Source organism: Terrapene carolina, unplaced genomic scaffold (assembly GCF_002925995.2).
Source record: "Terrapene carolina triunguis isolate 2854851 unplaced genomic scaffold, T_m_triunguis-2.0 Scaffold69, whole genome shotgun sequence".
Lineage (NCBI taxonomy): Eukaryota > Metazoa > Chordata > Testudines > Emydidae > Terrapene > Terrapene triunguis.
In genome coordinates this window covers 21,524,617-21,540,997 of record NW_020664420.1, presented here as the reverse complement: position 1 = coordinate 21,540,997, position 16,381 = coordinate 21,524,617, and the positions used below count along the sequence as shown (strand labels likewise).

The 16,381-nt window shown below is 43.5% G+C and overlaps 1 protein-coding gene across 1 annotated transcript in view; it reads right to left on the bottom strand.

The window, feature by feature from the left end:
- Window positions 1-16,117, bottom strand: part of C7 (complement C7) — a 42,205-nt gene extending 26,088 nt beyond the window's left edge. The window contains exons 1-8 of the mRNA XM_029910912.1: window positions 16,087-16,117; window positions 15,330-15,385; window positions 10,234-10,299; window positions 9,859-9,914; window positions 9,068-9,143; window positions 7,773-7,914; window positions 5,105-5,246; window positions 1,081-1,219 (exon numbers count right to left, since the gene is read on the bottom strand). Of these exons, the coding sequence (XP_029766772.1) occupies window positions 1,081-1,219; window positions 5,105-5,246; window positions 7,773-7,914; window positions 9,068-9,143; window positions 9,859-9,914; window positions 10,234-10,299; window positions 15,330-15,385; window positions 16,087-16,117 (708 nt within the window). The remainder of the gene's footprint in view (window positions 1-1,080; window positions 1,220-5,104; window positions 5,247-7,772; window positions 7,915-9,067; window positions 9,144-9,858; window positions 9,915-10,233; window positions 10,300-15,329; window positions 15,386-16,086) is intronic.
- Window positions 16,118-16,381: the final 264 nt, after the last annotated feature.

Below are 16,381 nucleotides of genomic sequence, written 5' to 3'. Positions count from 1 at the left end.
AAAGGGATGTAATATATCTCTGCAAATGTCCTAAGCAGCATATGCATGCTATACTTCTAAAGAATGAGCAGGTGCATTAGCTGCTCATGCTCAGAGAAAACCAAGTGAGGACAGACCCCTGCGCTCCATAAAGATCTGGCCCTGAGAGATGAAGACTATGTCTACCACACTTTGGCCCTCATCTTGCAAACATTTATGCACATGCTTAACTTTAAGCCATTATTTGGTTATAATCTTCTCTCTGAAGCCCTCAATGAGTTGAACACATTCCATGGGCACACAGTGCTTCTATTGAAATAAAGGGCGCACAGGATCAAGACCTTGATCTAAGCAATAACATTCAGGGGTCTGTTCCTTTCTTCTAGTGATAAATCCTCCACTTTACATCTATTAAAACTACTAAACATATATACAATTGTCTGGGAAGAGATAAACTTAACTCTAAGTAGATGCATGAGCTAGATTCTCACCTGGTGTAACTTGGCATAACTCCATAGACTGACAGAGCTATGCCGAATTTCACCAGCTGAGGATCTGGCACGTGGTCTCCAACACTGCCTTTTTGCTGTTGGCAATCCTGTTCCTTAAATTCCTTAGGTAGAATGGGCTGTTCAGGAGACAGTTACCCAGCTCTGTTCAGCTCAATGGTGTTGGCTGCTCCTCTCTCTGGATTTAATCTTGTGAGAGGTGCTGAGTATTGACTTCCCCAGGGCCAGATTTCCAATTAGGTACAGTAGGCACGTGCCTAGGGGTGCCAGCATTCTAGGGGCACCTTACCTCTCTAAAACTGTGCAACATGAAGGTCAGCTATAGGCAGGGGGGGGCACTGAAAGATGCTGTGCCTAGGGCCACATAAGGCGAAAATCCAGCCCTGGATTTCCCCTTGGAGGCTGGCCAGGTGAAGGGGCCACCATCTAACTGAACCAGCGAACCAGACAGCTGGGGCTGGCTGAGTGCATGTCTGCCGCAAGGAACTCTTTCCAGGAAGCTTGCCACCCTCATGAAACCTTTCATGTTTCGCATTATTCTCCCAGGTCTAAATATGACTCTAAAAACAAGGCTATAGTAAAGCAAACATACTTGGAATGTGTAGGCAAGAAGGCTTTCACTCAGTCGGTAGTATTCTCTCTGATCACCACTAAACACCTTTCTGCACTGTCCACCAAAACTTTTAGTATGAATCACTCTCCCCCTAGTCTCACCAGAAATGGCATCAAAGCTGCAAGAGAGAAAATACAAAAGATAGCTTAAGGTAGCGGAGTCACTTAGAAGAATGCATCGTTGACAGGATGTTAACACTACAAAAAGCTGTTGTAATTGAATAGCGTTACTGTGACGTTGTGCAGTCTATATGGTTTTATAAAAACATGATAATAAGTGAATATAATGTAACTGGGATAGTTTTATAAAAATTTTATAAGTGACTATAATGCAAATGGGATATGCTTCGTGCAAAAGGTCTCTTGTAAGGTATCATTACAAAGCTTATAATCTACTGAGTATGATCATCTGATTTGTATAAATGTACCACTCTTGTATCTAAAACTAGAAATATAAAATGTAACTCTGAGGGCCTATTGTAATTATGTAAAGTGTGGGCCATTAACGATGGTTTGGAATCTTGATGACTCCCATTGTCTGCAGATGGCTGTATTTACCTGTGAGTCTCCCTGTATATGTGTGTGCTGGCAAGTGAGTAATGAAGTCTTGCAGTGACATGTGATCATGTCACCTGAACTGGAATCCATCTTTAACCTGGTGCTTTTCCAGTGAGGGGGGGTGGGAACCCAGAGGGACAAAGGGTTCCCGCCTTATGCAAAAGATATATAAAGGGGTGGAACAGAAGAGAGAGGGAGAGGAGCCATCATGGAGAATCCCCTTGATAACACCTAAGCTGGAACAAGAGCTGTACCAGGGGAAAGAATTGTGCCCAGGCCTGGAAGGTGTCCAGTCTGAGAAAAACTTACTGAAGCATCTCTGAGGGTGAGATTATCTGTATTTAGTTTGATTAGGCATAGATTTGCGCATTTTATTTTATTTTGCTTGTGACTTACTTTGTTCTGTCTGTTACTACTTTAAACCACTTAAATCCTACTGTCCGTATTTAATAAAATCACTTTTTATTTAGTAATTTACTCAGAGTATGTATTAATACCTGGGGGATCAAACAACTGTGCATATCTCTCTATCTGTGTTATAGAGGGCGAACAATTTATGAGTTTGCCCTGCATAAGCTTTATGCAGGGTAAAACGAATTTATCTGGGTTTAGACCCCATTGGGAGTTGGGCATCTGAGTGCTAAAGACAAGCACACTACTGTGAGCTGTTTTCAGGTAAACTTGCAGCTTTGGGACAAGTGATTCAGACCCTGAGTCTGTGTTGGAGCCAGACAGGAGTGGCTGGCTCAGCAAGACGGGGTGCTGGAGTCCTAAGCTGGCAGGGAAAACAGAAGCAGGGGTAGTCTTGGCACATCAGGTGGCAGCTCCCAAGGGGGTTTCTGTGATCCAACCCGTCACAGTTACATCTGCATATAACAATCAAAAATAGACTTAGGGCCTGTGTAGTCAGCAAATTAGTGCACAGCAAGCCGGAGAGGTGCACTAGCTGCCTATGCGGACACTGCTACCGTGCGCTAAAAGTTCCATAGTGAGCACTGATGTACTAATGTTTGAAATGGGAGTATGCCAAAGTGTACAACGGAATTTTTAGTGCACTGCAGCAGGGTCCACATGGTGAGTTAGCGTGTGGCAAGCTAATGCCCTGTTGATTTACACCCTGGCTTGCCATGTGCTAACTCACCATGTAGACAAGCCATTACATAAGAAAATAGATGGGCATAAAAGTGCCGCACATACATACTAGAGTAGGGAAAGTAAAATGCCATTCTTAATTGTGTCAGCAATGAGTACATATTTCACACCTGCTAACTCCAATACATTTGTATCTATGGCAACTACTTATGTTTAGCTATATCCGCAAAATGCCCAATCCATTACAAACTTCACTCCTCTTTATTACACCTGAGCTAAGATCATTCTCAAGGCGATAGGGCTACATTAAACAAGTTAAAGATAATCATTTTGTTATGCTAATACTTCTGTATATGTAGCTGAGGTCATTAAAGAGTATAGATCCACAATGCTATTGCATAGCAGTATTCCTTTAGAAAAAAGCAACTGCTGTTGCTATGCCTTTAGAAACCTGACTATAACCTATCCTGGTTATAGACAATTAGTTTGCAACATTTCATTTCAAATTAAAAAGATGTGTTTAAGTTGCAGAAGTGTAACTGTTTCAAATCATTGTTCAAAATCAAAAGGCCAGATTCATAGTTATACTCTGGCTGCTTTAAGATGCTTCTGTGAAGCCAGACAGCTATAAACCCTGTTAAAACAGGTTCCTAGCTGCTTTGTATTGGTGGAGCCAGAGCACAGCAGCCAGATCATAGCAGTGAATCTTGTCCAAAAATTATACCTATATTGAGATCTTAGGCCTGATTCTCCACCACCATGCACCTTGTTTAATCATCACACTTATACGAAGTCATTGTAAAATGCTACCATTTTGATTTGGGTGCTGTCAAGGCTCCTTCCTCACTCTGAACTTTAGGGTATAGATGTGGGGGCCTGCATGAAAACTTCTAAGCTTAACTACCAGCTTAGATCTGGTCTGCTGCCACCACTCCCAATGTGCTAATTCCCTTCCCTGGGTAGCCTTGAGAGACTCTTCACCAATTCCCTGGTGAATACAGATCCAAACCCCTTGGATCTTAAAACAAGGAGAAATTAACCATCCCCCCTCCTTTCTCCTACCAACTCCTGGTGGATCAAGATCCAACCCCCTTGGATCTAAAAAACAGGGAAAATCAATCAGGTTCTTAAAAAGAAGGCTTTTAATTAAAGAAAAAGGTAAAAATCATCTCTGTAAAATCAGGATGGAAAATGACTTTACAGGGTAATCAAACTTAAAGAGCCCAGAGGACCCCCCTCTAGCCTTAGGTTCAAAGTTACAGCAAACAGAGGTAAACGCCCTAGTGAAAGGTACATTTACAAGGTGAGAAAACAAAGATAAAACTAACACTCCTTGCCTGGCTGTTTACTTACAAGTTTGAAATATGAGAGACTTGTTCAGAAAGACTTGGAGAGCATGGATTGATATCTGATCCCTCTCAGTCCCAAGAGCGAACAACCACCAAAACAAAGAGCACAAACAAAAGCCTTCCCCTCCCCCCAAAAAGATTTGAAAGTATTTTGTCCCCTTATTGGTCCTTTGGGTCAGGTGTCAGCCAGGTTACCTGAGCTTCTTAGCCCTTTAAGGGTAAAAGGATTTTGGAGTCTCTGGCCAGGAGGGATTTTATAGTATTGTACACAGGAGGGCTGTTACCCTTCCCTTTATAGTTATGACAGGTGCATTTTATATACGCAGTACACAGGTGTCAATGACAACGCAAAGTGAAAGTCAGGGAAGAACTAGGCTCTTTTAGTATAAAATTTCAGCTCATAGGGCCAAATTCTGCAATCATCTCTCTGTTTGCAACTCCCTTTGAAGTCAATGGAAGTTATATGTGTGTATCTGAGGAGAAAATTTCACACCCATAATGAAAACATATGGCAAAGCTATGAAGTCCTTCAATCATCTGTTTAATCTATCTAAATTGGCAGACTAGAGCGAGAAAGAGGTTGTAATGTGCTATACACTGTACATGTGCATTGCTGCCTTCTGTTAGGTGGAATGCCTGCTCATAAACAATTGTTATAGATTATGGTACACTTTAATGAATGCCCTCTAGAGAGACTGTAAGTTCTAATTCTACTCTAGCTAAAGGAGACTTTTCTTTAGTGCTGCTGTTTGTCCAGCACCTAGCACAATGGGGTCCTGGTCCATGACTGTGACTCCCAGGCACTACGGTTAACACAAATAATAAAATAGTAAAAATAATAGTCTTGAGATCGGGAGCTGATCCCTCTGTTGCATGTGAGCAGGTTAACTGGAGGCCAAGATGTTTGTCTCTATCTAGTCACAGATTTGTTGTAAAATGCTACAAAAATACAACTAGCACAGATATTGCTGTAACACATAAGATGAGATCTGCAGAGAAGCTTACCCAGCTCCTGTAAGTTCTGAATTAGGAGGCATTTTATTAATGTCACAAGCTGGTCTGCTCTCTTCACACCGATCCTCATCAGCACCGTCTTCCTCACAATCCTGGTCTCCATTGCACACCAGAGATTTGCTAATGCATTGACCTAAAACCAAAACAAAAAAAATCTCAGGGAAAGGGGAAAACATGTTTGTCCATCTGGATACACAGCAGCTAAAATTAAAGCATGTTAATTAGCCAATTTAATCACACATTCTCATTTTGTGCAGTTCTAATTAAAAACAAGCTTTAAGAAATATGGAAACTCAAGAAAAAACTTGGACTCGGGGCCTGCCTCTGTGACCGATATATCACTGGAAGACCAGGGTTCAAATCCTGTTTTTGGCAATAGTCAAAAAGCAACACTATGTCTCTAAAAAATGACACTTGAATTGAACAGAGGGCATTTCAGAGCATGTTTTAAACATATAGCTAGGTTTGCTGGAGCATATACACTAGAATGCAACCTTTAATTACGTGATCATCTATTGGGCCTGATTCTTCTCTGGTTTAGACCAGTTTTACTTCATTGTAACTCCACTGATGGCAGCTGAGTTACACCTGATTTACACTGGTGTAAGAGAGGGGAGAATTGGGCTCATCATTTCCACACAACCCCTAACTCATTCAGTGTGCTGATTGGCCAGTCGGCAGTGGTTGTGAACTATGCAATTATAACACAGAAAATCCATCATTCCATTTATTCTGGTGTAACAGAGCAAAACTGGGCCCTCGGTGTGCAGGCTGAACAGTGGGCATACAGGAGTGCTGGTGTCATAATATCAGGGGGTAGCCGTGTTAGTCTGTATCTACAAAAACAACAAGGAGTCTGGTGGCACCTTAAAGACTAACAGTATGTGATCATGTAAAATAATATAGTGGGGCAGGGGAGATGCATGGGGGGGGAGGGGGGTGAAGGGTCACATGCTCCTCCCCAATTGCTTGGGGTGGGGCAGAACCCAGGAGTCAGAGCTTGAGGGTGGAATGTGATGAGTTCTATGCTACTAATGACTTCCCTCCTTGGTGCAGGGAGTTTGTTTATAAACAGAGGCAGGGTGCTTAAGATAACAAAAGGCTTGTCATTAAATTAAATTAAGGATCATTAGATGAGCCTGAAAGCATTCCCAGGCACTCCAGTTAAAAGATAGGAAACAAAGGGTAGGAATAAATAGCCCATTTTCAGAATGGAGAGAAGTAAATAGAGGTGTCCCCAGGGGTCTGTACTGGTCCGGGATCAGTGCTGTTCAACATATTCATAAATGATCTGCAAAAGGGGGTAAACAGTGAGGTGCCAAAGTTTGCAGATGATACAAAATTACCCAAGATAGTTAAGTCAAAAACAGACTGCAAAGAGTTACAAAGGGATCTCACAAAATTGGTTGACTTGGCAATAGGGTTGCCAACTTTCTAATCGCACAAAACCGAAAACTCTAGCCCCCCGCCTTCCCCGAGGCCCTGCCCTCCACTCACTACATTCCCCCCTCCCTCAGCGGCTCTCTCTCCCCCACCCTCACTCACTTTCACTGGGCTGGGGCAGGGGATTGGGGTGCAGGAGGGGGTGAGGGCTCCGTCTGGGGGTGCAGGCTCTGGAGTGGGGCTGGAGATGAGGCTTTGGGGTGCAGGAGGGGGCTTCAGGTTACCTCCGGCAGCTCCCGGTCAGCGGTGCAGTGGGGGGGGGAGGGGGGCTAAGGCAGGCTCTGCACGCTGCTCTTGCCCACAGGCACCATCTCCGCAGCTCCCATTGGTCGCAGTTCCCGGCCAGTGGGAGTGCGGAGCCAGTGCTCGGGGCAGTGCACAGAGCCCTGTGCCCCCTTTCCCCCCCCCCCCCCAGGAACCAGACCTGCTGGCCGCTTCCAGGGTGCAGCATGGAGCCGGGACATGTAGGGAGTAGCCTGCCTTAGCTCTGCAGCACCGCTGACCGGACTTTTAACAGCCCGGTCGGTGGTGCTGACTGGAGCCGCCAGGGTCCCTTTTCAACCAGGTGTTCCAGTTGAAAACCGGACACCTGGTCACCCTATTTGGCAAGAAAATGGCAGATGAAATTCAATGTTAAATGCAAAGTAATGCACATGGCAAAATATAAACCCAACTATACATACAAAATGATGGTGCCTAAATTAGCTGTTACCCATCAAGAAAGAGATCTTGGACTCATTTTCAGTACTCTGGAAGCACTATATTTCCAGAGTACTGCAAATGTATAAGAAACCTTCTCACTGTGCCTGTATCATCCTGAACTCATTCTCCAGCTTCAGAAGAGCTAACAATTATCTTCCGTCATCAGTGGGACAGATGCAACTGAATAATGCAGCTGTCCTTAATGTGCAGGTTATGGGGGGTGGCCATTTGCCCCCCCTTTAGATGGTGCCCCCTTTTGTGTCCCTCCAACGTGTCAGTGGGGTAAGGCATATATGCACAGAGGGACCACAGCAAGGCTATATAGTGGGTTAATAAGGCTGTGTCTGATCTTTGGCCTGTGAATTTCTTTCCTGTAAACACTGGAGCTTTCATCCTTTGATTTTATTTAACCTATGATACTGTGATTGTCTGATAAACAGGAAGCACCTTTACATAATCATCTTCATAACTTTAAGTATCAGAAAGTTATGAAAAATAAACTAAAATAAAGTACCTGAAAAGCACCTGAACCTATCACCACAGCCCTCCTCTGTTGGGCATCCTCTCGTAGGAACACATTGTCGTGTTTCAAAGGCACTCCCAACACATGGATTTCCCCCATACTGGCCATAAACTGCTATTGTCCGTCTGCGAATCTGAATGCAAATCAATAGAAACCTTTAGAAAGTGTAAACCTAAAGCAGAAATATTAGACTGCTTTCATGACAGCACAACAAATCCTTTGCTGTAATTAATTGAAATGTTTATTTACGTTTCCTGAAAACAAAGACACTACTCCTCATGTTACTACAAACTAACAACATATCAATAAAAAATGGTTTTACAGAAAGGATTCTACTCTTTTTAGCCCTAGTAGACTAATCAACCCAATTGCTCTATTCTAAAACCTAGGCGCCAACTGCAACTAGTATGAGCCAGTTGAAAATACTGTCAAGTATCAGAGGGGTAGCCGTGTTAGTCTGAATCTGTAAAAAGCAACAGAGGGTCCTGTGGCACCTTTAAGACTAACAGAAGTATTGGAGCATAAGCTTTCGTGGGTGAATGCCCACTTCATCAGATGCAATACTGTACTCTTTTTGCATTTTATGAACATTTTTAATGGTGTTAGTCACTCTTGGAACTGACCTGCCAGAACTAAAATAAAACAGCCATCGATCCCAAGAGGAAGCAGGTAGTGCAAAGGAATGTGACAAAAACTAAAGTTAGACAAACGGGGGGTTTTTTTGCATCTCAAAACAAATTCAGGTTCATGTCAAGTCTTGAGAGAAAGTGCACACTGACCCTTTTTTAATCTGAACCCATCCATCCACCTATCCCTAATTAATGACTTATCAAAGGAAGCAATAAGGAATCTAAAAATCAAAAATATCTCTCACCTGAGTGAAAGTGCCAACATAGAAAACTTTCAGCTTGTTTCTACTGATTCCTGTTAGGAATGGAATGGAATGGAGCAGTGGGGTCATCCAATAAAAACTAATAGAAATCAATAGATATCAGCTGAAGAATTATAACAGAGTTTACTGGAATTTCCACGTAATTCTAGGACATTTTTTGTAACTATCACCAGAACGAAAACTGCGGAGTCAGTTATGCTTATGATTATTATCCTCCTTCCTAACATCAATGTCCTTTCCTTCTGCACTGTCAGCTCTTAGAATATCGCATCCTTGCAGACACAAATCATATCCTTTAGGCTTTTGATCCTCTTACAGATATAATGCTACCATAATTATTATAAAAATGCATGTTAAGGAAAGCAAAAGGAAAAAAGCATTAATAGCATTATACCTGAGTTTTAGTGCAGCCATCACATTCAGACCAAGGGCCATAAGGATTCCAGTGGCAATTGACCGGAGAGGAAGGACTGCCTCAATATAATTTTTTGCATTATTAAAAAAACAGAAACAAATTATAAGGAATTGCAATGTCTCCATTCATAAGTATTAGAGCCAAGTTTTCAGACACAGCTAAATGAATGTTGATTAAAAATATGGGGCCTGATTGGGCTCCTACTGAAACCAATGGGATTCACTCATCCTGCCACAGAAGAATAAAACTGACTCCCAATCCTTCTGTCTAACCACTAGACAGACAGGAGAAACTATCCCTGAGGAGGCACATGCTTAGTCCTGAATGCTCACATAGACCATCTCAAAACTATACACTGGGATCCAGATTGTGTCAGCAGCACACAGCCCTGTGTCATGGGGATCGTGGGGAGGCCAGATTGCAGTGGGAGCTCCCTGTGGAATTCACAGGCTCAGCCAGAATTCCCAGGAAGTGCACAATTCCCAGGAAGTGCTCCCCCTGTAGCTTGCCAGCTCTTTCAGTGTGTTCAGAAGGGAGGGAGGCAGTGGCCCGCCTCTCACCGCACTTCCCCCCTGCCACTGGAGTGGTTGGTGGCACTGACAGTGCTGATGGGGAAAGTGGCTCCACTCTCACGGGGCACAAGCTGAGACATTCCTTTAACCCTCTCCCCGTATTGTGGACCAGCCACGTCTATGTAAGCACTTATATATACGTATATTAAACAATTCATAGTCATTCTTTAGCATACACAATTCCAAATAAATACTCACCTGGAAAAAACTGAAAAGAAACCTGTAACTTCTACCAGAAGGAAAAACTCAAATACCTGAACAAGAAGGAGGGAAAACATTAGTTAATTTTTGGTTTGTTTTGCTTTTCCTTTTGCATGCGTTTTGCCAACTTTGGGACCTGGTCGGCAGCCCTTACTCAGCCAAACTCCAATGCAAATAAATAATAATGGCACTGCTAATAATGATGTGAAATCTGAACACTCATCGGATTAGCCACGCAAACCACTTTTTCTTGTTTGTCTACTTTATTGCAGTTTTATCCCATTACATTTCTCAGCCAGGGATCTTCCTTTTTAAATTAATATTTCATCTTATTGATTTCACTGGTAGAAATTAGCTAAGTGATTGTCTTACCTTCATGTTAGGAGAAACACTCAGATATCCAGCAACTACCAGGGAAGAAATGTGCCTCCTTTGGGACTAGGAGGCAAGTCAGCAGCAGGAGGAGTCTGTCTGTCTCTTCTGGAGTCGCTCTGCCTTGCTGTTTTGCTTCTCTTTCACAGAAAGACTGAGCAATACAGAGGAATTTTAATCTTAACCCATTTAATCACCTCCTGGGACACAAACAGCCTGTTCTTGTAGCTGCTCAATATCTTAAAGACAGAATAATATACATATAAATCAAGGCTTGGCTATGCTAACTAGGGCTGGCATGAAACTATGGGAAGGACTCACTGAAAGAAAACTTAGTTTCTCTCCCTTTTTTCTATGGTGCAATGTCTTTCACTGTTCAGAGACCACAAGCCAGTTCTGACCTCAGTTACACAAATTCAGAGTCACTTCACTCGCTTCAGTGGATGGAGTTACTCTGGTTTACACCTGTATGACTGAGTTTAGATTCTGGCCACAAATCCTTAGTACACACGTCTGCAGTGGTGATGTGCAGTAGCAAGCCTAATCGCCACACATCAGTTTCTATCGTGAAAAATCAGGTCAGGGGCCAAGTATTCAAGGTCTGGATGCAAGTTTTGTTCTCAATCTTGCAATTGCCCCTGTAGCCCCACAGAGCCTCATTGGGGGGAGGGATAGCTCAGTGGTTTGAGCATTGGCCTGCTAAACCTAGGGTTGTGAGTTCAATCCTTGAGGGGGCCATTTGGGGATTTAGTGTGGGATTGGTCCTGCTTTGAGCAGCGGGTTGGATTAGATGACCTCCTGAGGTCCCTTCCAACCCTGATATTCTATGATTTCAATGGAGCTCCATACAGAGGTCTGTCTGTGTGGAGGCAGTTACAGGATTGGGACCTTTGTCTATGGGATACTCTCACTTTCTCAGAATTCTACTCCTTCCCCTACATGCCCTCTCACTTTCTCCCTAAATTCTTCTCTTCCATGGTGCTCTCTCCCTTCTTCAAGAATTGCCCCCCAATCCAGAAACACCATTAAGATGTTGCAGCTGGGGAAATTTCCATTAATTTGCACCAAAAGTAGAGAAAGTCCTTATGATGGGGTGAAGGTATTCTTCCTCCCAGGAAATTCTTTGGATGATACACACCATTCTGTACAATCTAGTGTAATCCAAAGGTAAAACAATTGCTCTTCAGAAGTATTACTCTGCAGCAGGAGGGTAATGAACATTCTACAGAGGAGTGGGAGTCCTTGAAGAAGTGGGCGGTAGCCCACGAAAGCTTATGCTCAAATAAATTTGTTTGTCTCTAAGGTGCCACAAGTACTCCTGTTCTTCTTGCTGTGATGTAGTAACTTCTGCATTGCACTAGGTGGAGGCTGTGTGCAGATTCATAGGTTCAGAGTTTAAAGTCAGAAGGAACCTTACATATCTAGCCTGACATTCTGTATAACACAGACCATTCATTTTCAACCACTTACCCCTGCATTGAGCTCAATAACTTGTGCTTGACTAAAGCATGACTTGTGTTTAGCTAAAGCATATCTTCTAAGAAGGCATCTAGTCTTGATGCAAAGATATCTAGAAGAGCTGGAGAATTCACTCCACTGATAATTTGTTCCAATGGTTAATGACTCTCAGTGTTAAAAATGTGTGCCTCATTTCTAATTTGAATTTGTCTGGTTTCAATGACCAGCCATTGGTTCTTGTTATGCCTTTCTCCTCAGATTGATGAGCCCTTTCTTACCCAGTATCTTCTCCCTGTGAAGATTCTTATACACTATAATCAAGTCACCTCTCAGCCTTCATTATGATAAACTAAACAGATTGAACTCGGATTGACAAACTAAACAGACTGAGCTCTCTTATGAGGCATTTTCTCCAGCTCCTGAATAATTTTTTGTGGCTTTTTTCTGCACTCTTTCTAATTTTTCAGCACCATTTTTGAAAGGAGGACACCAGAACTATACACAGTATTTCAGTATCAGCCTCACCAATGCCACATATGGAGGTAAAATCACCTCCTCACTCCTACTCACCTGTTTATGCATCCCAGGAATGTATTAGCCCTTTTTGCCACATCATTGCACTGAGCTGATTGTCCACTATGACCCCTAAATCCTTTTCACTGTCACTGCTTTCCAGGATACCGTCCCCCATTCTGTCGGTATGGCCTGCATTCCTTCTGCCTAGATGTGGATTCCTAGATTAATTATTCCTTGCTCCTAGATCTGGGGTCGTGTTTCTCTGTTTAAGTCAGGGATGATGATGACCTGTTTGCTAGAAGAAAACAGTTCCAGAGCCAATTTAGCTGTATCAGGAGCCTGCTTCAGAGACTCTTCAGGCTCTGTAATGGCAAACCCTTTTGATAATGTGATCTATGCTGTTTGAAGATACTGTTTGTTTCTTTATTATTTTACTTGTCTTAGCCCATATCCAGGACTTGGAGTCCTTATTCAATTTGTACTCATTGCTTACACTAGCAACCTCCCCAACTCCTTCTTCCCCACCATCTCACAGTGAAGTCAGTCTTCTCTGTAGTCTAGACACTTTCTCTCCTTGAAACTAATTGATAGGATGGAAGAATATTGCAAAGTCATAGTTTGTCCCACCAACATATCCTTTTTTTCTGTCACTAAGGCCATGTCTACAATACAGAGTTAAGTCAACTTAAGTTACGTCAACTATCATAAACCACTGTAATTACATTGCTTGTGCATGTTCACGCAATGCTCCTTGTGTCGGCGAAGCACATTCACAGTTGGTGCTGTAGCACCGACAGAGAGAGCAGTGCACCGTGGGTAGCTATCTCACTGTTAAAATCGCCACCTTCTCCTGCTAGGAGTTCTGGGAATGAATTGCAGTGCATCATGCAGTGCATCAAAAAAAGAAATAGATAAATTCATGGAGGATAGGTCCATCGATGACTATTAGCCAGGATGGGCAGAGATGGTGTCCTTAGCCTCTGTTTGCCAGAAGCTGGGAATGGGTGACAGGGGATGGATCACTTGTTCTGTTCATTCCCTCAGAGGCACCTGGCATTGGCCACTGTCAAAAGACGGGATACTGGACTAGATGGACCTTTGGTCTGATTCTGTATGGTTGTTCTTATGTTCTTATGGGGGCGGGATCACTGCCCCATGAAGGAGTTTTCTCCATCTCATGATTCCAAGGGCTTCTGATTGTGTTGTGTGTTGTTTTTCAACTGCCCCTGTAAAATGTGTGCCCACCATCTCTGCTGTGTGGAAGCTGGCAATACCGGTCAGTCATGAATCAGTTTGGAGTTGGGAAGGCCTCTGTGGAGGTTGCGGTGATGCAAGTGTGCAGGGCCATTAATCTCCTCCTGCTACAAAGGTCTGTGACTCTGGGTAATGTGCAGGAAATATTAGATGGCTTTGCGGCAGTGGGATTCCCTAACTGCGGTGGGGCAATAGCTGGCATGCATATCCCAATTTTGGCCCCAGACCATCTTGCGACAGAGTACATCAACAGAAAGGACTACTTCTCTATGGTACTGCAGGCCCTGGTGGCTCACTGGGGTCATTTCACTGACATCAACACAGGGTGGTCAGGGAAGGTGCATGACACACACATCTTCAGGAACACTGGCCTGTATAGAAAGCTGCATGCAGGGACTTTCCTTCCAGACCAGAAGATTCCAATAGGGGATGTGGAAATGCCCATAGTGATCCTGGGAGACCCAGCCTACCTCTTACTCCCATGGTTCATGAAGCCTTACACCACAGAGCACTTCAACAACAGGCTCAGCAGGTACAGAATGACTGTAGAATGTGCATTTGGCAGATTAAAGGGTCACTGGTGCTGCCTATTTGGCAATAAGACCTCAATGAGGAAAATATTCCCATGGTCATAGCAACCTGCTGTGCTCTGCATAACATTTGTGAAGCCAAGGGGGAAAAGTTTCCCCAGAGGTGAAGCACTGAAGTGGATCGCCTGGCAGCTGATTTTGAGCACCCAGACACTAGGGCTATTAGAGGGGCTCAATGGGAGGGGTTGGTGGGCTATACAAATCAAGGAGGTTTTGAAGGGGCATTTTGACAATGAGCTCCAGTAATGTGTCTTTCTGTAATGAATTGAGCCAAGCATTGTTTACTTGCCACATTGAATGACCCCTGTAATGATTCTTGCCTGAGTGTTAATTGTAGTCTGCAAATGTGCCAATTGCCACTGTGTATGAATTTTTGTTGCACAAAATTTTGCTGCACCCTGTGTAGGTCACAGATAAAGAATCACTGTCTTTATAAGATTAAATTTTTATTAAACAGCAATACACAGATTAACATTTCTTACAAGGGACATGATAGTGAGCAGCACCCTCTGATGTGAGGATCTCACAGCAGAGTGTAAGTCCAGCTGCCATTATGGGAAATGTCCCTAAGGGTGGAGTGCAAGGGGTACTGTGATGGGCCAGGAACATAAGAGGAATGTGTGTAGGGAGTTTGGGGAGGGCAAAGAAGGCAGTTCTGTATGGGATGCAGGGGGAGTCGAGCACGCATGTACTCCGCCTTCAGTGCAATCAGGGACCTCAGCGTCTCTATTTGGTCCTCCGTGAGCTTTATTATCTACTCCTGACCCTGTATTATCCACTTCTGATTGTATCTCCTCTCCTGGCTATCCATTTCTAATTTTTCATTTATTGTCTCTCTCCATGCTCTGTGCTCACTATCAGGCCTGATCTGATGATTGCAGCACTTTGCAAAACTCCTCCTCATTTGCTTCCTTATCTGACAGAGGTGCTACGCCAGTGTGTAGGAGCTGGCCCTCAAGAAACAATAAACAGAGTCTTGAATCAGAAAAGTTACACACACCTCTTTCTCACTTTCCCTTGCAAGCATGCAGCATGGCCAGAGCACCAAACATGGTGAATTCGGCCGGGGGGGATGGTGGTGCAAGATGGAACAAAGGGTCCGGGGGGGTTCAGAAGGGGATCAGTAAAAGCACCTAGGGACACTATTCTGAATACTGGCACTGTTTTCCAGAAGCGGGAGTGATTGAAGCTGAAATCACACTACTGAGGGTAACCAAAGATGCAAGGGTGCATCTCCTGCATGCGTGCAGCTTCAGACTGGGTCCATATGCTGCTCACCTGTGTGTTGCTTTGGTTCTTGCAGAAGTAATTGCCGATTGGCATGGCAAAGTTTCCTACAATGAGGGAGGAAACAAGGCAGCTCTGTCAAGAAACCTTCGGCAGAGGATTGCAGAGTATCTGCAGGAGAGTTTCCTAGAGATCTCTATGGAGGATTTTGGGGAGAGCTCAGTGGGCATTAACAAACTTTTCTGCATGGGCTCCCCACTGCATAGCTGCATGGGGGAATGTGAAGCAGATGCAAACAGGGAGGAGTACATGCCTGTGTACCTGGCTGCAGGGCAGCAGAGTAGAAACTGCTTGCCAGAGCAGTCATGATAGGCATTGTGAGACACCTCCTGGAGGCCACTTAGGGTGACATAAGCAAGCACAGTATCTACACTGACACTGCGTCACTCTAAGTTTGTTGCAAACAGCTCTATGTCGTTCGTTGAGGTGTTTGATTATGTTGGCGTAGCAAGAGAGTTTAAATCGGGGGGGAGGAGCATTGTGTTGTGTACGCCTCCATTGTTTTGTTGACGAAACCTGACTTTTGTCAACAAAACTGTGTAGTTTAGACTAGGCCTAAGGCTACTTTCTGCTGGAAAAAAATAATGATGGGCTTGGCCTTGATCCCAATAAAGTCAATAAGAATTATTTTGCAAACACCTACACAGGCCGAATAGTATTTAATTTATAAGACTATTCACATGAGGTGAAATTCATCCCTGTGCTGAAGGGAAGTGGAACTTAAGTGATGTAGATGACTGATTTTTACCTGACTCATTTTTTCCAGGTTCATTATCCATTGTATGCCCAAACAAAATCTGTGAAACTAGTTTTTGTTCTAGCAACTATTTTGCAACAGTTTTTCATTACAGCAACTAAGGGTCATTGCTGATTATTTTCATTATACATTAAGAAGTGCACCCAATGTTGCACCCTTTTCTATTAAAGTAGTGTTGTGTGAAAACATCTGGAAAAAGAAGCAAAAGGCCAACCATAAGGCAGAAATTGTCTTGTCCAAAATGAGAATTCCACCACAAGAATTATTAGTGTAATGCTTCATTCAC